Source organism: Canis lupus, chromosome 38, assembly GCF_048164855.1.
Source record: "Canis lupus baileyi chromosome 38, mCanLup2.hap1, whole genome shotgun sequence".
Lineage (NCBI taxonomy): Eukaryota > Metazoa > Chordata > Mammalia > Carnivora > Canidae > Canis > Canis lupus.
This window is the reverse complement of record NC_132875.1, coordinates 22,316,074-22,341,573: the sequence shown is the minus strand read 5'-3', so window position 1 is coordinate 22,341,573 and position 25,500 is coordinate 22,316,074. Positions and strand designations below refer to the sequence as shown.

General features: G+C 41.3%; 1 protein-coding gene across 3 annotated transcripts in view; it reads right to left on the bottom strand.

The window, feature by feature from the left end:
* Positions 1-25,280, bottom strand: part of RBBP5 (RB binding protein 5, histone lysine methyltransferase complex subunit) — a 39,490-nt gene extending 14,210 nt beyond the window's left edge. For 2 of the 3 annotated variants that reach the window (XM_072814596.1, XM_072814597.1), the window contains exons 1-5: positions 25,107-25,280; positions 13,163-13,188; positions 12,154-12,326; positions 3,057-3,197; positions 1,777-1,939 (exon numbers count right to left, since the gene is read on the bottom strand). In XM_072814596.1, coding sequence (XP_072670697.1) covers positions 1,777-1,939; positions 3,057-3,197; positions 12,154-12,326; positions 13,163-13,188; positions 25,107-25,125 — 522 coding nt within the window. In that variant the 5' untranslated portion in view covers positions 25,126-25,280. The remainder of the gene's footprint in view (positions 1-1,776; positions 1,940-3,056; positions 3,198-12,153; positions 12,327-13,162; positions 13,189-25,106) is intronic. The other variant, XM_072814598.1, reaches the window with a different exon arrangement.
* Between the last annotated feature and the right edge of the window lie 220 nt (positions 25,281-25,500).

The following is a 25,500-nucleotide window of genomic DNA, read 5'->3' as shown; positions in this document are numbered from 1 at the left end:
AGCCAAATTTATACACACAGAAAGAATGCTGTTTGCCACCAAGAGGTGGGAAGGAGCAAGGAATAGGAGGTTCCCTCTTAACAAGTACAGAGTTTTAGTTTCATAAGATGAAAACAATTCTGGAGACACATGGTAGTGATAGGTACACAATGTGAATGTACTCAATACTACTAAACTATGCACTTAAGAATGCTTAAGACGGGGTGCCTGGGTGGCTCAGTTGGTTAAGCATCTGCTTTTGGCTCAGATCATGATCCCAGGGACCTGGGATGGAGCCCGGCATCAGGCTCCCTGCTCCATGGGAAGGCTGCCTCTGTCCCTCCCCCTGCTTGTCCTCTCTCTCTCTCGCTCTCTCACGGTCTCCCTCACTCTCTCTCCAGTAAATAAAATCTTAAAAAGAAAAAGATGGGGGATCCCTGGGTGGCTCAGTGGTTTAGCACCTGCCTTCGGCCCAGGGCGTGATCCTGGAGTCCCAGGATCGAGTACCGCATCGAGCTCCCTGCATGGAGCCTGCTTCTCCCTCTGCCTGTGTCTCTGCCTCTCTGTGTCTCTCATGAATAAATAAATAAAATCTTAAAAAAAAAAAAGAAAAAGAAAAAGATGGTTAAGATCATAGACTTTTTGTTGTGCATTTTACCACAATTTCCAAAAATGGCCACTTTCTAAGATAGCCATACAATTATACTAGCCTATATGCTCCAATCACCATTAAAAAAAAAAAAAAAAAAAAAAAAAATCAAACTGCCTAATGGAACTACAAACTCTAAGCTTAAAAGGGACCTTAGAAGAGTACCTGGGTGGCTCAGCTGGCTAAGTGTACAACTCTTGGTTTCAGCTCAGGTCATGATCTCAAGGTCCTGAGATAAAGCCCAGCGTCGATTCCCACACTCAGCAGAGTCTGCTTTACTCCCTTTCTCATGCTCTCCTTCTCCCTCTGGCCCTACCACCCCACCTGACCCCTTGGCTTGCACATGCACATATACTCTCCCTAAAATAAGTAAGTAAATCTTTAAAAAAATCAAAGCAAAATAGGGACCTGAGAGCTCAGCTAACCTAACTTCTTACTCTATAAAACTACAGGTTAAGCTGGCCTGAATTTTAAATATTTACAGAACTAGGCATTAAGACATTCTGATCAGATGTGTTCCATTTTATACTATGACTTTTAAATTTTATAAATGAGTAATGGCCTTCCTTATTAGCAAAAGGCCCCTCCACCCTTTCTAAGCCAAGTAGTCTCTGATCACTCTAAATAAAAACAACAGGGTGGCTCAGTGGGTGAGCATCTGCCTTCGGTTCAGGGAGTGATCCTGGGGTCTGGGATCAAGTCCTGCATCAGGCTCCTTGCGGGGAGCCTGTATGTCTGCCTGTCTCTCGCTGTCTCTCTCATGAATAAATTAAATCTTTAAAAAAAAAAAAAAAAAAGAACAGGGCGCCTGGGTGGCTCAGTCGGTTAAGCATCTGTCTTTAGCTCAGGTCATGATCCCAGAGTCCCATGGCTGGCTCACTGCTTGGCGGGGGGAGCCTGCTTCTCCCTCTCCCTCTCCCATTGCTTGTGCATGCTGTCAAATAAAATCTTTAAAAAAAATTTTTTTAATAAATCAATCCAAAAAACTATTATGAAGGCATGTGAGAAAAAATAGGTCACATTTGCCACAGGTAGGAGACAGGCTTAGTCCAGGGATAAAAGATATTTCAAAGAAAGCAGAACAAGTAAACACAAAATAAGCCACTGCACAGGATGACTGATGCCCATTGCTCTGCTTGCAGGCTTACCTTGCCTTTTGCATTTCCTGTATAGATATATTCCCCTCTTCTATCAAAAGATGCAACCACGTTCAAATCGGAGTCGTCATCTACCGGCAGAACAACATGCTTGGAATCTGAAAGGGTCAACATGACAGGAGCAGATTTCATGGGACACACGAGAACCTTGTTCCTGTTTAAAAATATGAATAATACATTGGCTGTTGCTTTGGTATCAAAAGGCTGATTCTCTTGCCCTTTTCCCTGATCTCTTGCTATCTCCATCACCTATCCCGGCCCAAGCAAATTTAAAACAGTAGAAAGCCTAAAATCCAAATGTCTAATAACAGGGAAACGACTGAATATAGCTACCAGATCCTAGCTTAACAAAACAAAATGTAATCATAAAAAATAAATACGAAGAAGTAGCAAGCCAGTAGAAATATGTATGCAATAAAGTAAAAAGGCAAAATGCTAACTAAAATGATGTAAAGGGATGCCTGGGTGGCTCAGTGGTTGTGCATCCCGGGATCGAGTCCCACATTAGGCTCCCAGCATGCCTATGTCTCTGCCTCGCTCTGTCTCTCATGAATAAATAAAATCTTTAAAATAAAATAAAATGATGCAAAAATACATTACTTATGTACATCTCATATGTATATAATGTGCTTTATGAACTATAAAGCACTAGATAATAAACATTATGCTTAAAGAGAGCGTGACTACTAAAGAGCCAAGAGAAATGAAGACAGTTATGTCTGGGTAATGGAATGGTGTATAACTCTTTCTCTTAAACGTGGTTTTAAATGTAGCTTGCTTGCTTTCTTTCTTTCTTTTTCTTTCTTTTTTCTTTCTTTCTTTTTCTTTCTTTCTTTTTCCTTTTCTTCTTTTCCCTTTCCCCTTTCCATCTATCTATCTATCTATCTATCTATCTATCTATCTATCTATCTATCTATCTATCTATATGAGTTTTAATATTGAACTATTTCCCTCTAAAGAAATTCAAATAACTGGGGAGGTGGAGCAGGCAAAAAGCTCCAGGTCAAGGACCAGTTATTATTCTCATTCCTATCTCTGCCCACTTCCAAAGTCTTAATATTGCCCAGTTTTTAATTATATAATACAATAACACTCTCCTTAAAATCTATTCAGTAAAGCCAACCTAAAGAGAAACATTATTTTATGTAGAAGATTTGAATAGATGTGTGCTTTTGCCTCCTAAACCTTAAACTGAACTTGTCATGAGCCTGGAGCTAGGCCACAAAGAATCAGACCCTGCCCCAGGAAAGAACAGTGCCAGTGAAACATACTGATCTCGTGGATGGTACTGGACTTTTAGGATGGGTGAAGGGAACCGAAACCTCTGGTCGCAGTCGCCTGAAAGAACATCCCACTGTGACACTATGTTATCAGTGGAAGCACTCACGAGCTTATGACCATCTCGACTCCAGCTGAAAAAAAAAAAAAGAAGTAAATTAGTACATATCCTAAGTTAAAGTACACTGTACCACTCTTATGGATAAAAATACATGAGTTGCACATCCTGCCCTTGGTGCAGGTATCAACACTATTTTTTTCTTTTTCTTTTTAATGTTTTATTTATTTATGATAATCACAGAGAGAGAGAGAGAGAGAGAGAGAGGGAGGGAGGGAGGGAGGGAGAGAAGCAGACTCCATGCACCGGGAGCCCGACGTGGGATTCGATCCCGGGTCTCCAGGATCGCGCCCTGGGCCAAAGGCAGGCGCCAAACTGCTGCGCCACCCAGGGATCCCTTCTTCTTCTTTTTTTTTTTTTTTTTACATATACTCAAATCCACAAGCTTTTCCAACTAAACAGTAAATAAAAGAATGTTTTCATGACATTTTTGTATGTAGTAATAAAAGCTCTTAATAGTTCAAGATAATACTACAAGTGGCCCCAGGAATAAAAGATTCAAACATTAAGAAGAGTCTACAATCCAAAAAAAAAAAAAAAAAAAAGTCTACAATCTGCTAGCCCTTAAATGTTGATGTAACAACTGGGGTCGGCAGGCAGTATCTGAGCTTTCTGAAGGTTGTCCCAGAAATAGCACCATCACAGTGTAAATAAAACAATAAAAATTAGTACCTGTTATTTAAAATAACTAAAAAAGGGGAGGGGGGAATCCCTGGGTGGTTCAGCGGCTTAGTGCCTGCCTTCAGCTCAGAGCATGATCCTGGAGTCCCGGGATCGAGTCCCACATCAGGATCCCTGCATGGAGCCTGCTTTTCTCCCTCTGCCTGTGCCTCTCTCTGTGTGTGTTTCTCATGAATAAATAAATAAAATCTTTAAAAACAAAGCAAAACAAAATAAAATAACTAAGAAAGGAATTAATTCCTCCTGCTAAGTACAGCTAAAGACTCTGGACAACATACATAAACACAAAAAAAAAACTCTGGAGGGCAGAGCAAGGACAGACTGGCTAGAGACTACAGGATATGAGGAATGACACAGGATTTTCTTTTTGCCTTATACATCCCAGACTGAATGATGGAGAAGCCAACAGTCCTGTTACACCAACAGGCTCACACAAATAAAGCCTCAAGACAAGCCTGCTTTCACTGGCCACAGGATCAGGAAAGGACAGCTCACAGAGACAGAAAACTTTTAGGCAAGAATTACTATACTCTAGCAACCAATGTGGAAAATAGCGTAGTTCCACCTTCATCCCAATCAACAAAATCTAAATAGAGTCTAGAACTTCACTATTGCCTATTTATAGAAAGGCACCTTTCCCCACTAATTGCACTACTGTCAAAGAAAGCTCAGTGGGCAGCCAGATGTTCATACCCACCAGTCTGTAATGAGGACTCCCACTGCAGTGTTAGTGGAGCCCACATGGAGAACAGGAACAAGGCACTTCTACCCTTCCAGCCAGGATGGTATCAGCCTAGGCAGTCAGTGGGGAGCCTGAACTTCCAACCCCACCTAACATAATGAAGCCAAGTAAGGGGCAGCCCTGGTGGCACAGCGGTTTGGCGCCGCCTGCAGCCTGGGGTGTGATCCTGGAGACCCAGGATCGAGTCCCACGTCGGGCTCCCTGCATGGAGCCTGCTTCTCCCTCTCCCTGTGTCTCTGCCTCTCTCCCTCTGTGTCTATGAATAAATAAATAAAATCTTAAAAAAAAAAATAAAAAAAAAAAACAAAAAGAACAAATATTGAAAAAAAAAAATGAAGCCAAGTAAGAAGCCTGGACTTTCCACCCATCTGGCAATTAACAAGATGGCACTCTCTCTTCTTTGCTGGCAAGTGTCAGAGGAGGCCAGCTAAAACACAAGATTTATTTTTTTTTTAATTTTTATTTATTTATGATTGTCACACAGGGAGAGAGAGAGAGAGAGAGAGAGAGAGGCGCAGAGACACAGGCAGAGGGAGAAGCAGGCTCCATGCACCGGGAGCCCAATGTGGGATCTGATCCCAGGTCTCCAGGATCGCGCCCTGGGCCAAAGGCAGGCGCCAAACCGCTGCACCACCCAGGGATCCCTAGAACACAAGATTTAAAAAAGCCCCACAGTCTCATAGCACAACACCCAAAATGTTAGTTTTCAAAAGAAAATCACTGTCAATCCAAAACAAGTGTTGTATTTTTTTTTAAAGATTTTATTTATTGGGCAGCCCGGGTGGCTCAGCGGTTTAGCGCCGCCTTCGGTCAGGGCCTGATCCTGGAGACCTAGGATCGAGTCCCACGTCGGGCTCCCTGCGTGGAGCCTGCTTCTCCCTCTGCCTCTCTCTCTGTGTGCGGGTCTCTCATGAATAAATGAATAAAATCTTAAAACAACAACCACAAAAAAGATTTTATTTATTTAGTAATGAGAGAGACAGACAGAGAGGCAGAGACACAGGCAGAGGGAGAAGCAGGCTCCATTCAGGAAGCCTGATGCGGGACTCAATCCCGGGACTCCAGGATCATGCCCCAAGCTGAAGGCAGGCGCCCAACCGCTGAGCCACTCAGGTATCCCAAAAGAGAAGTTTCAAAAGAAAATCACTATCAATCCAAAACTAGAAGACAAACCATGAGAGACTCCTAACTTTGGGAAACAAAGGGTTGCTGAAGGGGAGGTGGATGGGGGATGGGGTAACTGAGTAATAGGCATTAAGGGCGGCAAATGAGATGAACACTGGGTGTTACAGTGTATGTTGGCAAACTGAGTTTATATTAAAAAAAAATTCAAGAACAAAAATCATCGCAACTTGAAAGAGAAAAGACACCGAGATAACATTGATGTTAGAATTATTTGACAAGGATTTTAATGCAGTCATCATAAATATGTTTCCATAAGCAATTATGAAAATGCTTGAAATAAGTGAAAAATAAAATAAAATAAACAAAAAGTCTTAGCAAAGAAATAAAAGATACAGAGAAGACCAGAAATGGGAATTTTAGAAATGAAACACAGAACTAAAATAAGAAACCCAATAGACAGTTTCAGCAGCCAATGAAGAAAAAAGAGGAAAGAATCAGTGAACTGGAAGATGGAATAACTCAAATTCTATGATCAGCAAAAATATCCTTCAGGTATAAAAAAGTGAATCAAGACATTTGGCCAGAAGATCTACCCTCAAAAACTGATTCAAGGAAGTTCTCTAAATGGAAAGGAAATGATAAAAGGAAGAATCTTAGAATATGAGGGGAAAAGAACAATGAAAAGAATAAAAACATAGGAAGATAAGATCAGGGTTTTTTTCCCTTTAGTTTTGACACTTACCAAAAATTAGAACACTGTCTTACATGGTGGGTAAGTGTATACAGAGGAAATATCTAAGACGATTATATACGAAGGAGAATAAATGGAGGTAAGGTTTCTACACTTCACTTGAATTGGTAAGATGTCAACACTTGTAGACTGCAATTAGTTAGGTGTTATAGAATATAATACCTAGTAACCACTGAAAAGTTATACAAATACCCTCAAAAATACAATACAGTAGCTCTCTTAGCCATGGGGGATACTAGGACCCCCCCAATGGATTCCTAAAGCCACCATAGTATCAAATGCCATGTAGACTGTGTTTTCCTGTAGCTAACATACCTATTATAAAGTTTGATTTATGTTAGGCATAAATTAACAACGAGTGGTAATAAAACAGAATTATAACAAATACTGTAATCAAAGTTAGGTGAATGTGGTCTCCCTCTCAAAATCTTTCAGTGCACTCACTCCTCTTATGATAGTACAAGATGATAAAATCCCTATGTTGAGGACAAGAAGCATGGGGAAAGACGTAGGTATCATGACACAGCATTAGGCTACTACTGGCCTTCTGACAGTATGTCAGAATCATCTGCTGCCTAACTGTGGTTGACCACAGGTAACTGAAACCACAAAAAGGGAAACCACAGATAAGGGGGACTATTACAGATAAAGTGAAATTCTAAAAAATGTTCAAGAAAGCCACATGAAGGCGGGGGGGGGGGGGAAGGGACAAAAATAAATAAAATTTTAAAAAGAAAAAAGAAAAACATGGGGCAGCTCCGGTGGCGCAGCGGTTTAGCGTCGCCTGCAGCCCAGGGTGTGATCCTAGAGACCCAGGATCAAGTCCCACATCAGGCTCCCTGCATAGAGCCTGCTTCTCCCTCTGCCTGTGTCTCTGCCTCTCTCTCTCTCTCTCTCTCGTGTCTCTATGAATAAATAAAATATTAAAAAAAAAAAAAAGAAAAACAGAAGGGAGGAGGAAACCCACAACCAGTATTTACCCAAATTTTACAATGAAGAGAAATTGCTACTGAGGAACTTAGCTGGTAGTATATCTCCATGGTTAAGAAGGTAGGATCAAGAGTCAGACTTATGCTGAAGCCTAGACATTACCACCTTTTATCTGTGAGATCCTGGGCAAGTTATACACCCTTCTGAGCTTCAATTTCCTCACCTACAACATAGGAGCAATAATATTACCTACCCAGCAGAAGACTATTGACAGAATTAAGATCAGTATATATAAAACTCCTAGTCAATGCCTGATACATCATGAGTGCTCAAAAATCATTAACAATTATTTGTATCAGAGACAAGATGAATGTATTTCCAGACTTGGAATTCAAGGAGCAAAAGCAAGAGTAAAATAAGGAAGCGAATATAAAGGGATGAAGTTCAAGTCTGCATACCAAAGAACTTTGGAACCTCTCTCATACTGCAAGAACACTTGCAGTCATGCTTACCCCTCAGAAAGGCAATTACAGGATCCTTCTAGAGAATGTGAATCTAATAAGAGATGAGGCATAAAGATGCCCTTCTGTTAGGATTCACAACAAAAAGCCAGCGATCCACCTATTTCAGCAAATGATAGGAGAGTAACAGGGTGAGCTAACACTTGCATACACTGTAACAGTATGTATCATAAGTAGCAAAATTAACAAACCAAAAAAGTAACATATACATGTTGTTTAGATATATGAAAATAATTATCAGAAGGACAAAAAAAATGAAAGCACACAGGGAACCAGACCATACTGGGAGTGGGGACAAACAAGGGAGAGCTTTTTTCTTTTTCTTTTTTTTAATATTTTATTTATTTGAGAGAGAGAGAGAGAGAGAAAAAGAGGCTGCTGAGTGTGCATAAGAAGGGATGGGTAGAGGAGCAGAGGGAGAAGCATCTGACTACTGAACAGAATGTTACCTATCATTCCATTTTGTTCTTTCAACTGAACAGAATGTTACCTATCATTCCATTTTGTTCTTTGAACCGTCTTGTGCTATAATATCCTTTTCTCTTTTTCCCATAGCAAGCTTGCATTTCTGTTAAAATAGAAGAGAATCTATGGGGTGCCTGGGTGGCTCAATCAGTTAAAGCTGGATCCGGCTCCCTGCTTAGTGAGGAGTCGGCTTCTGCCTCTGCCCCTCCCTTCACTCATGCTCTCTCTCTGGTTCTCTCTCTCAAATAAATAAAAAAATTTTTTAAGATTTTATTTACTTATTCATGAGAGACATAGAGAGAAAGAGAGAGAGAGAGAGAGAGGCAGAGACACAGGCAGAGGGAGAAGCAGGCTCCATGTAGGGAGCCCGATGTGGGACTTGATCCCTGGTCTCCAGAATTATGCCCTAGGCTGAAAGCAGGTGAAACCACTGAGCCACCCAGGGACCCCCCAAAATAAACAAAATCCTTAAAAAAAAAAAAAAAAAAAAAAAAAAGGAATCTAATTTTTTAAGTGAAATAAATGAAAACTAAGAGGGGTTCTCCCATTGAAAAAATATATAATAATAGAATATAGTAACAATATACCCAACAATTCCAAACTAAATGAGCAGGCACAAATTAGAAGCTGGGGAAAAAACAAACACAAATACAAAAACTAGAGGCTGAGAATATAGCAGGAAAGCGGCAGACAAGGTTCATAAATCAGCACTTACCGTCTCACAAGGAAGATACTCATAAAACAAATTTTTGCAACAGAATAAGAAAGATGCAACCATGATCTCAAACTTACCATTTCCCCCTCAAGTTTATATCAGTATCTTCATCCAACCCAGAAATCTGAGGGTCATCATAACTTCTGCACTTTGCTCAGACTCCTTATCTGACTAATGACCAGGACTCTTATTTCTCTACCCTCTCTCCTATCTGTACTGCTCAGCCCCATTCCTGCTGCAACTGTGCTCATCATCTCTAGCGGAGATCTCTGCATTTCCCTTATCTTCATTCCGTCTCCTTCAATCTCTTTTCCACATGCTGTTCTAAAGGTTTTTTTTTTGTTTTTTTTTTTTAATTAAAAGCTCATCACCTTCCATGAGGATCTCAGTTCACTGACTCTTGCCATATCACATCTCCTACACCACAATCCATCTATCTTGAACTACCTGCAGTTCCCCATCTGATCGTGCTGGTCTTAAAGCTGATGTACCTTTGCCTGTGCAGTGTCCTCTGTGTAGAATACAATTGGTAAACATCTACATACACATTTGAGGTTAGAAATCATCTCACCTACAAAGCCTTTCTGTACTACTGTTCTCCAGTACATGAATCATCACCTCCACTAAATCTAAAAACACAGTTCTTGTACAGGAACCATAAAGCTTCAGTACTTGCAACTACTATGTAATTCATGTTTGCTGAAATGAATGAATATATAAGTTTATGCACAAAGATATTCATTAAACATGTAGCAGGGAAACTAGTATAAACTGTTAAGTAAATGATGGTTCATCTATGAGAAGATAAAGAGCCATAAAGTTTTAGAGGTTATGCAAGCAGAGGGTGTCTAGTGGCTCAGTTAGGTGTCTGCCTTTGGCTCAGGTCATGATCCTGGGATCGAGCCCCAATTCAGGCTCCCTGCTCAGCATTCGTGCTCTCTCTCTCACTCTCTGTTCTCTCAAATAAATAAAATCTTAAAAAAAAAAAAAAAAGACGCTATGTAAACAGGAAACTATCCAGTGTTAGGGAGAAAAAAAGCAAACTATAAAACAGAAAAGGGATCCCTGGGTGGCGCAGCGGTTTGGCGCCTGCCTTTGGCCCAGGGCGCGATCCTGGACACCTGGGATCGAATCCCATATCGGGCTCCCAGTGCATGGAGCCTGCTTCTCCCTCTGCCTGTATCTCTGCCTCTCTCTCTCTCTCTCTGTGACTATCATAAATAAATAAATTTTTAAAAAAACTTTTTTTAATAAAAAAATAAAATAAAGTAAAACAGAATAAAGGGGCACCTGGGTGGCTCGGTTAAGCATCTGCCTCCGGCTTGGGTTGCGGTCTTGGGGTCCTGGGATCAAACCCTGAGTTGGCCTCCCTGCTCAGCAGAGAGTGTGCTTCTCCCTCTACCTCTTCCCCTCCCTTTGCTCTCTCTCTCAATGAATAAAATCTTTAAAAAAATAAAATAGAGCACAATTACAAATTCTGCTCTTTAAAAACTATATATAGAAACATACTAAAATCTTTACAGTAATAATACTTGGGTTGGGATTATGGGAGATACCAGTTGTTCTTTCTGCTTTGGTGTATTTTCCATAATATTCTAAATGATTACATATTATTTAACAATAAAAATAAATTGTGTATTTTTAACAGGTAGGAAATATTAAGATTGTGATGAGGTTGCACAACTCTAAATATATAAAAACCAGTGAACTATACGCTGAGTCAATTGTATAGTATGTGAATTACATATATTTTAATAAAGCTATTAAAAACATACAGGTTTATTTAAATCTTTACTGCAAGAACAGTTTAAAAAAAAAAAAAAAAAAGCAAAGGAGATGGAAAAACCCTAAGGGATCTTCCAGGCTGGTACTCTCTCATATTAGGGACAAGTTTTGGCCAAAGAGAGTTCATTAGCAGCCAAACCTACTGGGATTCAGGCCTCCTCCCAATCTACAATAGCTGCCATTACAATATAGCTGAAGTTAGTTTCATAAATCCAGATCAGATTATGGGGCGCCTGGGTGACTCAGTCAGTTGAGCATCTTACTCTTGATTTCGGCTCAGGTCATGATCTCGAGGTCATGAAATCAAGCCCTACATCAGATTCATGCTCGTCCCAAGTCTGCAGAGTCTGCTTGTCCCTCTCTCCCTACAGTGCTCCTTCCCCAGTTCGCACACTTGCACACTTGCTCGCTCACTCTAAAATAAACATATAAATAAAATCTTTTTTTTTTTTTTTTAAAGATTTTATTTATTTAGTCATGAGAGAGAGAGAGAGAGGCAGAGACAGGCAGAGGGAGAAGCAGGCTCCTTGCAGGGAGCCCGATGTGGGACTCGATCCCAGGACTCCACGATCACACCCTGGGCCAAAGGCAGGCGCTAAACCGCTGAGCCACCCAGGGATCCCCTCTTTTTTTCTTTTTAACCTAAATTTGATTAGGTCCTTTTTTTGGCCCCAAGTTCATTTAGAAGAAAAGGTGTCCTAAAATTTCTGAAGTAAATACAGCAGTCCCAGAGAGGAAGAAAGAAATCAATGGGAATTTATGTTAAACTAGATTTTAGCTCAATTTATTTGATAAAAAGCCTCAACTATAATTCAGTGAAGGAACAGACATACTCATGATCATTAAAACTGCTGGAATTCAGGAACCTGGACAAAGCTGAAGTAGAAGACTTCCAAGCTTCCCTTCCAAGCTAATTAGGGATTAGCTTCCCTAATCAAGATTTTCTTTTCTAAATGAAAAGTCAATATCACAAATACTACTACAGCAGCAATCTGTAAATATCTCATTTCAGTACTGCAATATTCTCAGAGCCTGATATAAATCTACAAGTACACTCAATTTCTCCCCCACAAAGGTACTTCAAGGATAACATGGATTCCAGGTCTACATATGCTATGAGAAATTGTACTACTAAAGACTGAACACTTAAAAACTCTAAGTATTAAAATCTAGTACAATGAGATTGGCAATTATAGAGTCACCATTCATCCCCCTGATTCAACTCATATTAAACATATTAATGTTAAAATTCCTTACCATAAAGAACAAACTGGATGGATGTGTGCACTAATTATTTTAGCAATGCCTCTTGTCAAGAAATCCCAGATGACAATTCGGCCATCATTACAGCCAACTGCAAGCAGCGTGCCCCACCTGTTAAAGGTGCAAGTCAGGGCCATGCTGATACAATCCAAAGTTCCATCGGCCTCCTAAAAATTAAAATGAATACGAGGATATAGACAATAATACCAAGATATCCAAATTATTTCTCAAAGGTTCTCTATCATCTATGACACTTTTGTTTAATTTAAATTATGATGTGTACCAAAAGAAACTCTATTGTGTTTTTACACCTATTAAACTAGCCAAAACGAGGAAATAGTTATAAAAGCTAATTTCTGGAAACAGATGTGATTAATCCCATACATTACTAGTATAACTGTACTCAATGTAGAGGGCAATTAGGCAAAATATAACAAAATTCATTAAGAGTCATCCCACTGACCCAGTAATCATAGTCTTGGGATTTATTATGAGAAAAATAATTTATAACAAAACCCCTAGAACAACTTGTATGTGCAACATCAGGAAAAGTTAAATACATTATTTTATATTCATGTCAACCCATTTAAAATAACCATAATGGTTACACCAACAAATATTTAAAGTATTACAAGATATTTTTACATTTAAAAAAGTAAAGCACATTTAGGGCATACACATTATTACTATGCAAAAACACTGACTAAAGCTAGAAAAACACAGGAAAAAAAATCTATGTACAGGTGATGGTACTGTTTGTGAAAGATTCTTCACCTTTTTTTTTAAGATTTACAACCTTATGGTGAGATTTTCCACCAATATTGTCTATCTATATCTTCTCTCCTCAAAATTCAATACTGAATTCCATATTATAGCAAAAGAGGTATCATTATACTTAAAGCTCCTGTTGTCAAAGGAGGGGGGGGATCAAACATTTTCCATTCAAACACAAAAGCTATCAAGTTACCATACTCCTAAATTCACAATAATACTATACTCTTACCTCTGGATAATTCTGCCCAAAGGACTCTGCAACAAAGCAAAGAAAGAATTCATGGAGCATGTGCAACATACCAAGGATCCTCCAACTCATAATTGGTGGATGCAGTGGTCTGCAAAGTGTGGATGGGGAACTGCTTGGTAGCAGGGGGTAGCTCTGGGACTTGGGGGCGGGGGGGGGGGGGGGGGAGGGGGACACACCTATTTTCATTATCATTTCAAGATGGCATCTGCCTCTTTACTCTCCTACCTCCTAAGTTTACAGATGAGTTCTCCTGAGGCCACATCAGCAGTGATATTGTAACAGAATTCATGCAAAAGTAGATGCAAGAACTCTGCCAACTTCTACTTAGGCAATGCATTAAAAAGACAACTCATAAAACAATGCTCTTCTTCCCACTCTGTTTTAGAGAAGTTATTTTTCATAAAAATGTTACTTACATAAACAGGTAACGGGGCTATGCTGGTTATTCTGAATTACAAACTTTTAAAAACCCAATCTGTCAAACTATCTTAAGTCAGATGAACTCTCTGAAACCTTCATTAGCAGCAGCCAACCAGCCGTGGTCATCTACCTTCCTATTAATGACATGTGCATTGTCACATCATCTGGTAGTTGATTACTGATGCAATTCTCTAGATTAATTTCTTAAGCAAATGACAGTTGGGGGTCAACACGCCTAAATGCTTTTCCTATATGAAATGTGGTGTTCACACACAAGTCAAAAACATTTCAAGCTGCAGATGATGGCATGATGATACCGCCCACTTCTCAGAACTGTCACATCAGCAGCAACACTATCTTTGTCAGGATTTACTTATAACATTACCTAAGTATTTTACTACAGTGGTCTTTATACTGAAAACTACAGGTCCATGAAAGCTGTTTCACACATAAGGCACCCAAATCAGATTTCATTTAAAATAAAAAAGAAGTCTAGGGATCTCTGGGTGGCTCAGCAGTTTAGCACCTGCCTTTGGCCCAGGGTGTGATCCTGGAGTTTCGGGATGGAGTCCTGCATCAGGCTCCCTGCATGGAGACTGTTTCTCCCTCTGCCTGTCTCTCTGACTGCCTCTCTCTCTCTCATGAATAAATAAATTAAATCTTAAAAAAAAAAAAAAAGTCTACTTAAAAGAAAAAAAAGTCTGAAAACCAGTTTTATGTGACATTCTATTCTGTCCTTTATAAAAATTGATTGAAAACTAAAGAGTGAAGGATCCCTGGCTGACTCACTTGGAAGAGCAGGCAACTCCTGATCTCTGGGTTGGGAGTTTGAGCCCCTTGTTGGGTGTAGAGATTACTTAAAACGAAAGGAAGAAAAAAAAAAAAACCACAGTGAAAACATTAGAAGTAATCAAAAAGCACCAGCCCTACAGTAAAGAACACTAAAGGTAAATGTCCCCAAAAGGTAATTATCTTGATTTATCTAATGTGAACCAGACTTAGAGTGGCTGACTGCATTCAATTATGAAAGAAGGACCTGAAATGCTGAAACCAGATCAAGAAAGGTTTTTGGGGACGCTTGGATGGCTCAGCGGTTGAGTGTCTGCCTTTGGCTCAGGGCGTGATCCCAGGGTCCTGGGATGGAGTTTGGCTTCGGGCTCCCCCGCAAGGAGCCTGCTTTTCCCTCTGCCTGGGTGTCTGCACCTCTCCCTGTGTCTCTTATGAATAAATAAAATCTTAAAAAAAAAAAAAAAAAAGGTTTTTGAAAGAACTTTTGTCAAGTTACTGAAGTAATACATGTAATACAGAAATGTGTAATTAAAAAATCGTTTCCTCTGTGCAACCCACTCACCAAGGTTAAATATTCCATATATTTCTATATGCCTATTTATATAAGCAAATATAGAAGCATGTATTTATATAAGCATTCATATATTTACAGTTGTATTTTTTTTAAGATTTTATTTATTTATTAGAGAGACAGACAGACAGGCAGAGGGAGAAGCAGGCTCCATCCCGGTCTCCAGGATCACGCCCAGGGCTGAAGGTGGCGCTACACCACTAAGCCACATTACGCATACAATGTGACTTGTATTATCAGTAATTTGGCTTATACATCTTTCCAAATCAGTAAGACAGATCTATATTCACACGATTAAGGAACAAACAAAAAAAAAGCATTTATCCAAAAATTTAAAAAACAAACAAAAAACCACAATGTGAAAATATAAAATACTGGGAAAGGAGCACAGTGTGATATGCTGTGTTGAGGTAAGTAAAGCCACGTAGAAGATTCTGAGCTAGTCCAGAATCCATGGACCATTTAAATGTATGACTACCTCTCAACACAGACTATCCCTTGTATTTCTGATTTATGTTTTTTATGATGGGCTTTTCTTTTTTGCGAGTTAATCATGCTAGTTAATAGAATTACAATAAGGTGCTTAAATGAGAATAAAGAGAAAGTGAAATATAAAAAAGACTAGATTAGGGCATGCCTGGGTGGCTCAGCGGTTTAGCACCTGCTTTCTGCCCAGGGCGTGATCCTGGCCAGGATCGAGTCCCGCGTCTGGCTCCCTGCATGGAGCCTGCTTCTCCCTCTGCCTGTGTGTGTGTGTGTCTGTGTGATGAATAAATAAATAAAATCTTAAAAAAAAAAAAAACAAAAACAGACTAGGCTAATCTAGAACAGTTTTGTTGGAGGGCCTGAGCAAGATTGCCGTCAAGCAGGATTACAAAACCACAAGGCCCTTTCCTCAGAAAATGTTCAAAATCATTTATATTCTCCATCTTGCTACCATCTACCATTTTATGTGACAATTAGATTTCTGAGATTTTAAAAACCATATAGGGGGAAAGAAAAGATACCCAAAGATGTGGATGTCAAAGAGAAATAAAACCCTGGTCAGAAATTTCACTTCATGATACACCTGATACAAAAAACATGAGTGACTTCTATAGCAAAACAACATTTCCAAAATGGATTATAGAAGAAAAATCCTTGACTGGATCAATCAGTAAAAAACACACTGAATGGTTGTTAAAGACAAACCATTAAAAGAGGGGGAAGGGAATAGGCCCATAAAGATTTTGTGAGCAGTTTCTCCTAAGATTCAATCTCCTTGAGATTCAAGCAGCAATTACTATGTTATTCAAGCTATTCTGAGCAGAAAAAAATATAGTTTCTTACAAAGCCAAAATAACTGACACCAAAACATCAGAGACAACACAAAAAAGAAAATAAGAATTTTCTTAACATAAACTGTACATGATATTTTACCCTTACATTCTACAGACTTGAAAAGTAACTTTTTTTTTTTTTAGATTTTTATTTATTTATTCATTCAGAGAGAGTGAGAGAGAGGCAGAAACACAGGCAGAGGGAGAAGCGAGCTCCATGCAGGAAGCCCGATGTGGGACTCGATCCCAGGTCTCCAGGATCACACCCCGGGCTGCAGGCGGCGCCAAACCGCTGCACCACCGGGGCTGCCCTGAAAAGTAACTTCTAACAATATATACAATTATACCCAATTTCTAAACACAAAGCATCTGGATTTTGTTATTGTACCATGTAAAAAGGCATTACAGTATAGCAGAAAAAACAAAGAACATGGTTATGGCAAGGGCACTCCTAACATACCTTCATGGCACAATGTACATCCTTAGTCAAGAATGTTTGTAACAGCCACAATCCTATCAGCAGATGCTAAAAACACATTTACTAAAACTCCATAATCATTTCTAATAAAAGGAACAGAAGACTACAATAAATGATACATTCTAACAAAAACACGATTATCATTCCAAAAGGTGAAATATTAAAACCATTACTTTTTTTTTAAGATTTTATATATTTATTCATGAGAGACACAGAGACAGACAGGCAGAGAGAAACACAGGCAGAGGGAGAAGCAGGCTCCATGCAGGGAGCAAGATGTGGGACTCCCAGGTCTCCAGGATCATACCCTGGGCTGAAGGCGGCGCTAAACCTCTGAGCCACGTGGGCTGTCCTTTAAAACCATTTCAATTAAAACCATTAATTAATGGTTTTAATATTAAGCAATGAGGAAGACTTTATATATGTCATATATAATATATATAAGCCAATAAATATTAGTTAATACCATCTTGGTGGCTCCAGCCAATGGAATAATAAAATGATAGCTGGTTTAACCACTGAATATAAGGAGATAAACCAATTACTCTTTTGCTATCACTGAATACCCAGAAAACACAAGAGGCTCTAATAAGAAAATTATTTAAATTAATAAGAAAATAGGAAAGCGGCTCCTGGCTGGCTCAGTCAGGAGAGCGTGCAACTCTTGATCTCAGTGTCATGAGTTCCAGCCACATGTTGGGTGCAGGGATTACTTTAGCAATTAGTATCCAAAAACAGAAATACAAGGAAAAACTCCATTCACAATGGCTACAAACATATAAAATATTTAAGGAAAAAGCTAATAAGGAGGACAAAAGACATGTATGAAGAAAACTATAAAATCTTAGCTAAGGCCATAAAATCTAAACAAATGAAAAGACAATCTACATTCTGAGATGGGAAAACTTGATCTGCACACACATACACACACAAGTATATATAAGCATAGAGAAAAATATGGGAGGAAATATGCGGGATTATCAACAAAAGGGAGGAGAAGAAAAGATCACTTTTTTTAAAAAAGCATATACAGGGATCCCTGGGTGGCGCAGCGGTTTAGCGCCTGCCTTTAGCCCAGGGCGCGATCCTGGAGACCCGGGATCGAATCCCACGTCGGGCTCCTGGTGCATGGAGCCTGCTTCTCCCTCTGCCTGTGTCTCTGCCTCTCTCTCTCTGTGTGTGTGTGTGTGTGTGACTATCATAAATAAATAAAAAATTAAAAAAAAAAAAAAGCATATACATTTTAAAAATGTTAAAATTATATATAATGAATGTGTATCTACATGAATGCATTAAAATCTACCATCTAGGGATCCCTGGGTGGCGCAGCAGTTTGGCGCCTGCCTTTGGCCCAGGGCGTGATCCTGGAGACCCGTGATCAAATCCCACGTCAAATCCCACGTCGGGCTCCCAGTGCATGGAGCCTGCTTCTCCCTCTGCCTGTGTCTCTGCCTCTCTCTCTCTCTGTGTGTGTGTGTGTGTGTGTGTGACTATCATAAATAAATAAAAATTAAAAAAAAAATCTACCATCTATTATCTCCTAATGTGTAGGAATAGCATCCTATAGTGTTAAGTGAAGAAAGCAAGTTTCAAGTAATGTGTATAAAAAGGTTCTATTTCTGGAAAAAGGCAAAAACAAAGCCCTAATAAACCGGTTTAAATGTTTGTGTGAGCAAGGAATAAAAAGGATAAACTCTAGACAGTACCTTTTGGGGAACAGGAGAAAGTTTTTATCTGTATGCATGTGAACTGTTTGCACTGCTGTGATAAATACGTGCTATATTTGTTCTTTGAAAAGAAATGAAAGAACCACAATGAGCTTTCCAGACTCAATCTCAAGTGGGCTCACCATTTCTCTGAAGTGCGCAAACCTGCATTTATGATTAGCTACTTACTGAGAGTTTATGTGTCAGACTCTGTACGAAGGTCTTTTCTATAGAATTCTCATTCAGTCCTCTCACTTCACTATTCAGTGACCACTGCTGTCACCCGCTAGACCCCAAGACCTGATCTCTACCGCCCACCTGCTTGTACTCACCAACCTTTGTCCCACATTTTTCCTTAAGCTCTTTTCTTTCCCCTTTGATCTCTTCACTCAGACAAATGGATACTGAAACCACCCCTCAAACAACAGGGTCCAGACCACCCAACCTGGACCAGTTTGAGCGTAACCCTGGACTCCAGCTTGTGCACAGGGACCTCAGAGGGACCTCCTAATACCTTTACCTCATTATAATACTAAAATCTCCTGCCTAAGGAGGAGCACAAACCTCATTTACATAACAATATATGGATAAAAGCATGTTTCCTTAAGGCGCATGTGTGGCCTGGAGCTCACCTATACCTGTGAGGACAAGGCCTCCCAACTAAATATTCATCCTAACCCTAAACAGAAGGAATCCATTCACACTCACTCAGAGAGACAGCTTTGGAAGTTACTTCCCATGATCTTACTTGCTGCAAATAAAGTTTCCTTTGTGCACCAACTACCTGGTGGATCTGTAACTCATCAAGGGGCAAACACCCATTGGCTCAGTGACCCTATTACAACCCATTTCACAGATGAACAAAGTTAGGCTACAAAGTCACTTCCCAAGGAGGGAACTGCTCACACAGTTAAAAAGTGGCAAAACTGGAACCTGATCCAGATACCACACTCTTAACTATAACTACACTAAAAAGCCTCCAGAATCTTGCTGGAATTTGACCTCAAGGTTATCTGTAAAACATCACACACCCTTTACTGAAAATCAAAATGTGTCCATCTGTTTTCCTTCAGTACATCTTCCTTTCTCTCTCCGAATCTCAAGGCCAAGAAATATAAGTCAATCAAAAGAAGTAAGAAAATAAATAAATAAATAAATAAATAAATAAATAAATAAATAAAAATAAAATAAAATAAATAAAATAAAAAGGAGTAAGTGACCTAGAATCTCTACCTACTGAGGGGTTTTCTTGGCAACAACCAGTGTTCACTTTATTTGTTCCAAAAAAACCATCCCTTCTCTCAGAGAAGATAAAAGAAAAATTAGAAGTCAAGCATCCCGCCGCCTCTTTGCCTATAAAGCCTACCGTAGGCCCACAAAAGGTATTTGCTGAGTGCTAAATGAATAAATTTGGTATTGCACCATTCAGTCCAATCAAGCAGGAAACTTTTTTACTCTTCACATTCCACATAGTGTTACAAACACTTTCTAGTGGACTCATCTTTACAATCTTGGCTTTATTACATATTTCATTACATTAGCTTTCCTGACCCCGTTCTTAAAACACTGTGCCCCACCCCCACAGCCATCCAAGCCTTTTCTAGCCTTCTTCCTCCTGCTCTCATGACCTGGAATAATGTCTATTCTCTACACTGCTGAACATCCACCTCCTTGAAGACCTGATCATCATAAGCTCTCAAACCACAGCACAGATCTTTTCCCCAATGGCCCTGTTACTTTCGATTCCAACCAACTCTTCCCTGTTGTAATGGTTAGGTGCACAGCAGCAGTTTCCATTCTGTTTCCTCAATCTAACAAGTGAGGACACAGTCGGTGGCTTTTCTTTTAGAGAAATGCAACTTGCAGGTGTCCAGATGATAGATCCCACCCTCATCCAATGCCTTCACTATCATAATTACTACAGGTCCTGGGCTCCGGTCTCGCTTCCCTCACAAAACTGCCACAGCCAACTTTCTAAGACCGGACTGTCACCTCTCACTTAACTGCTTAAAAATCTTCCTCACCCAACAATATACCAAACTTCTAAGTATAATTTTATAAAGTGATTTCATTCTGGCCCCAAGCAGTGTTTTCCACTGCATGTTTGGCTAACTTCCCATCAGCACCTACTTTAGAACCTCACATAACCCACCCTGAGCACCAGCTGTAGACTACTAACCATTTCTTGAACATACCACACTGTCATGCCTCAGAACATTTGTCCCAACTATTCTCTGCACTGCTAAGTACCTCCCCTGACTTGACCCTCTGGAAAAACCCTACTTTAACTGTACTGTCTGGGTTAAACGACGCTTCCTCTGTAAAATTATCCCTAAATTCTACTGCCAACCTCAATGATGCAGAATAAATTGCTTTCAGCTGAACTCCCATAATGTATTCACTTATTATGGGTTGGTATTATACACAATTATTTATGCCTCACTCCTCTTAGTTCTACGTATTTATTCAGGGCAAAGGCTGTATCTTATTTCGGTGTTTTTCAAACAGTAGGGTCCAATCCACCATAAATAGATAAATCAATTTAGTGAGCCACAAGTTTTTTAAAAGATTAGAAGACATCAGAGGACACTGAGCATAACAGGGATTAAGTATAATTTTGAAAAACTTAGTTATATATATTTGCATATATGATGGGTTGTGATTGAAAATAGATTTCTTGGGATGCCTGGGTGGCTCAGCAGTTGACTGTCTGCTTTCGGCTCAGGGGTCATGCGCTCAGAGCGTGACCACGGAGTCCCACATCGGGTTCCCTGCAAGAAGCCTGCCTCTCCCTTTGCCTGTGTCTCTGCCCCTCTCTCTGTGTCTCTCGTTGAGTAAATAAATAAATCTTTAAAAAGAAAGAAAATAGATTTCTTAGGCAACTTGGGTGGCTCAGTCAGCTGAGCATCCAATTCCTGATTTCAGTTCAGATCACAATCTCATGGTGAGCTTGTGGGCTGGGCTCACAATCCAAGGAAGCAGGAAACTTTTTTACTCTTCACATTCCACACAGTGTTACAAACACTTTCTAGTGGACTCATTTTTACAATCTTGGCTGGGCTCAGCACTGGGCAAAGGAGCCTAAGATTCTCTCTGCCCCTCCCTCCCCTCTCCTTCTGTCTCCCTCTCTAAAGAAAAAGGAAAATAAAAAAGATTTCTTACTGTGAGTTGTAGTAAAAATAGTTTTGAAAAACTTCCTTAACTTTGTATCTCAGATGCATACTGTCAGATACACAGCAAGGGCTTAAAGGTGACTGCAGAAGATTAGGATCTTGAGTGTTCACATTAAGAACACATTATCATTCCTTTCCTTTATCCAGCCAGATATCCTTTCCTGGGCATGCTCCCACAATCACATCATTTCTGTTCCTTCATGCTTTTTATCTGCAATTAACCTTCTCCTTTAAAACTCAGTCACTTCCATAGAAATGCAGATCTACTGGGTCCAGCCTTCTTTTAAATTGTCTAACTTTCCTGGGGCACACCTCGGTGGTTCAGCCAGTTAAGTATCTGACTCTTGGGCAGCCCCGGTGGCTCAGCGGTTTGGGGCCGCCTGCAGCCTGGGGTGTGATCCTGGAGACCCGGGATGGAGTCCCACATCGGGCTCCCTGCATAGAGCCTGCTTCTCCCTCTGTCTGTGTCTCTGCCCCTCTCTCTCTGTGTCTATGAATAAATAAATAAAATCTTTAAAAATAAAATAAGTTCAAATCTGGGATGCCTGGGGGGCTCAGTGGTTAAACCTCTGCCTTTGGCTCAGGGCGTGATCCCGGTTCCAGGATGGAGTCCCACATCAGGCTCCCTGTGAGGAGCCAGCTTCTCCCTCTGCCTGTGTCTCTGCCTCTCTGTCTCTCTCATGAATAAATAAATAAACTCTTAAAAAAAAAAAAAAAAAAGCATCTGACTCTTGATTTTGGTTCAGGTCATGATCTCAGGATGGAGGGATCAAGCCCCCAAGTCAGGCTCCATACTCAGTGTAGTCTGTGTGTTCTTCCTCCCTCTGCTCCTCCCCCACTCACAGGGGCACACACGCTTGCGCGCGCTCTCAAATAAATAATATCTTTAAATATATATATAAGTTGTCTAACTTTCCAATGATAAATATTAGTAAGTTTCACCCTCAAGAATCTTCTGTGTCATTCAAGAAAAACCTTTCCCATAACTATTTCTTTCAATGTACTAGCCTATCACCTTTCCTCCATCCTGAAGGGTGGACCTTTGGCCTCCACTCTGCCTCTAGCTTCCGCTCAAGTCACCAAGGGGGGTGCCAAGCTGCCTAAGGACTATACAGAGCAGCCCTTTGTCAGTTCTCAGCCTCCAGTGCTCTACAACTGGCTTCTGAGAGCACGTCGTGTATCCTCCTCCACTTCTATGTAGGTAAATAAATGGAACCTTTCAAAAATATGCCTAGCTCATAAGTACTATGTAACTCTTAATTTATTATCATGGGATCCCTGGGTGGCGCAGCGGTTTGGCGCCTGCCTTTGGCCCAGGGCGCGATCCTGGAGACCCGGGATCGAATCCCACGTCGGGCTCCCGGTGCATGGAGCCTGCTTCTCCCTCTGCCTATGTCTCTGCCTCTCTCTCTCTCACTGTGACTATCATAAATGAATTAAAAAAAAATTAAAAAAATTTATTATCATTTATTCCTCCTCTTAACCCCTAAATATACGTAACTAACTGTCCAAGATTCTGCCCTCAGCAGTCTTCCCTTTCTGCCCCACCCACTCTCTCCCTTGGCCTTGTCATCCACTCAGCAATGTTTCAACAAGCCCACCTGCAGGAAAAGTACCCATCACTCTCACAAATCTAAAGCTATCCCCTGAATCCCAGATCCACACTCAACATGTCCAAAGCGGTCTCTGACCAATCTCCTTAAATGGTCACCAGTAATATCACCATTGGCTCCCATCCTTTTCATTTCGCTGTTCCTCCCCACCCCCACCACATGCAACCAATTCTCAAATTCTGTCTCAACTCTTACCTCCTCGGTGCCTCTTCGTTCCATTTCCTAGCTCGGGCCTTCTCTATCACTCATTTACTCTAGCCCTCCAAAGTGGTCTCACACCACCCAAGACTCAACAACATGCTGCTGGCAGATAAATCTTAAAACCAGAGCTGTGATGAAGTCACTCACCAGGTCAAAACCCTTCACTGGATCTGCCCTACCTTCCTTAAAAAAAAGCACAAACTTTTCAGCTGGGCATTCAAGAGCCTCCACAGAACAGATGGCAGCAACCTCATCTCTTGGCCTTCTCTTTACTCAGTACCCACAACCTGGCCAAGCGGGAACATTCTTTCTCACTGACGTCTCAGCTCAAATATTCCTAATAAGCCTCTTTCTCCTGGTATCTTCACGCGTCCATCTCTTTTTCACCAATCCTCAACGCCCACTCAAAACTTCAACTCCTCCATAGGTTTTTGTTGTTGTTGTTGTTGTTGTTCCTGGTTATCCTTCCTCCCCCACCTCAAAGACATTCCACTCCCCCTTCTCAAGGTTCTTAGCATTTGGTCATGACCCTTAAAGGCCTATGTTCTGCAATATAGTAGGACTGTTTAGATAACCACCTTAACCTCCTTGCTTAACAGAAAGCTCCTTACAGTTAAGGACCATTTCTTCAAAATCTTCGAAACCCTTTAAACATTCAGCACGACTTCTTTTTTTTTTTTTAATTTTTTTAATTTTTTTTTTTAATTTTATTTATGATAGTCACAGAGAGAGAGAGAGGGGCAGAGACGCAGGCAGAGGGAGAAGCAGGCTCCATGCACGGGAGCCTGACTTGGGGCTCGATCCCGGGTCTCCAGGATTATGCCCTGGGCTGAAGGCAGGCGCCCAACCGCTGCGCCCCCCAGGGATCCCTCAGCACGACTTCTGAGTTGTTTTTTGCTGTTGTTGTTGTTGTTGTTGTTCGTGGTTGTTTGTTTTTAGAGGAAACTTTACAGCAAGTCATTTAGGAATTCTGGAAAACCTCAGCCATTCCCTAGGCTATCCTGATCAACACCTAATGAAAACCTAAAAGAAGGGATCTACAGTTTCTTTGTTTTGTTTTGTTTTTAACAACTTGGGTAAGAGGGAGGAAATGACTCAGTTCCCAGTGTCTTACACGCCGTCCCTGGTGGTTAAGGAGCTTAAACAGGAGCTCGAGGTACCTGGATTCCAGCGTCAACGATGCCATTAACTCGCTTAGCGCCTCCCCGTCCCTGCCCACGGAGACCTTTTTCATCCGCCCAAGGAGGAATTTCAGCTCACATCCGCACGTTCCCCTCCTTAGGCATCCCGTGTTTCTACAGAACGATCCAAGCTTTCCAGGTCCCCAAGCCCCTGCCAAGCCTGCAGAGCTTCACCTCAAGCCTCGCATCCTCAGATTCCTCCATCCCGCTGCTCTGGGGGACTTGAGCACCTTTAATCAAATCCAGGTCACAAAGTGTCGGTCCCCCCCGCCCCACAACTGGTCTGGAAGCGGCGCCGGGGAACCATGCATGCAGCTCCGGCAGCGGCCAGGCTCGTCCCCCCGCTGCTGCTCCCTAACAGCAGCGCCCAGTGACCCACAGCCCGGCGGGGGCCCTACGGGTGCAGCCTCGGGCCCGCCCGCCCGCCCGCCCGGGTGCCCTCGCCTCCCGCACCAAGCGCAGCGCTCCTCACCCAGCAACTCGAGGTTCATCCCTGAGGACTCCGGCCGCCGGGTCTCCGCTCCAGGAACGACGCCTTCTCCCCCGCCTGCTCCCGAGACCTGCGCGCAAGAGCGGGGGGCGCCGCCGAGAGCTCGGCGCAGGCTCCGGACACTTTCTGGCTTCCAGGACCCCGCGGCTTCCGCTTTCTTCCCCCGCCTTCCTTGTTCGTTTCGGATGGGCCGTCCGCAGAGATGCCTGATCAAAAAGGCGAACAAACTCGCGCGGAGCCGCTGGAGGACGCCACTGACTAAGGCACAAAAACGTAATCGTCGCCTGGTACTGGAGAAGGGGCGAACATCGGAGGCCGCGTTCTCCCGAATCGTGGACGCGAGCCGGAAGTTTCAGGCATGTGGCTAGACTACTAG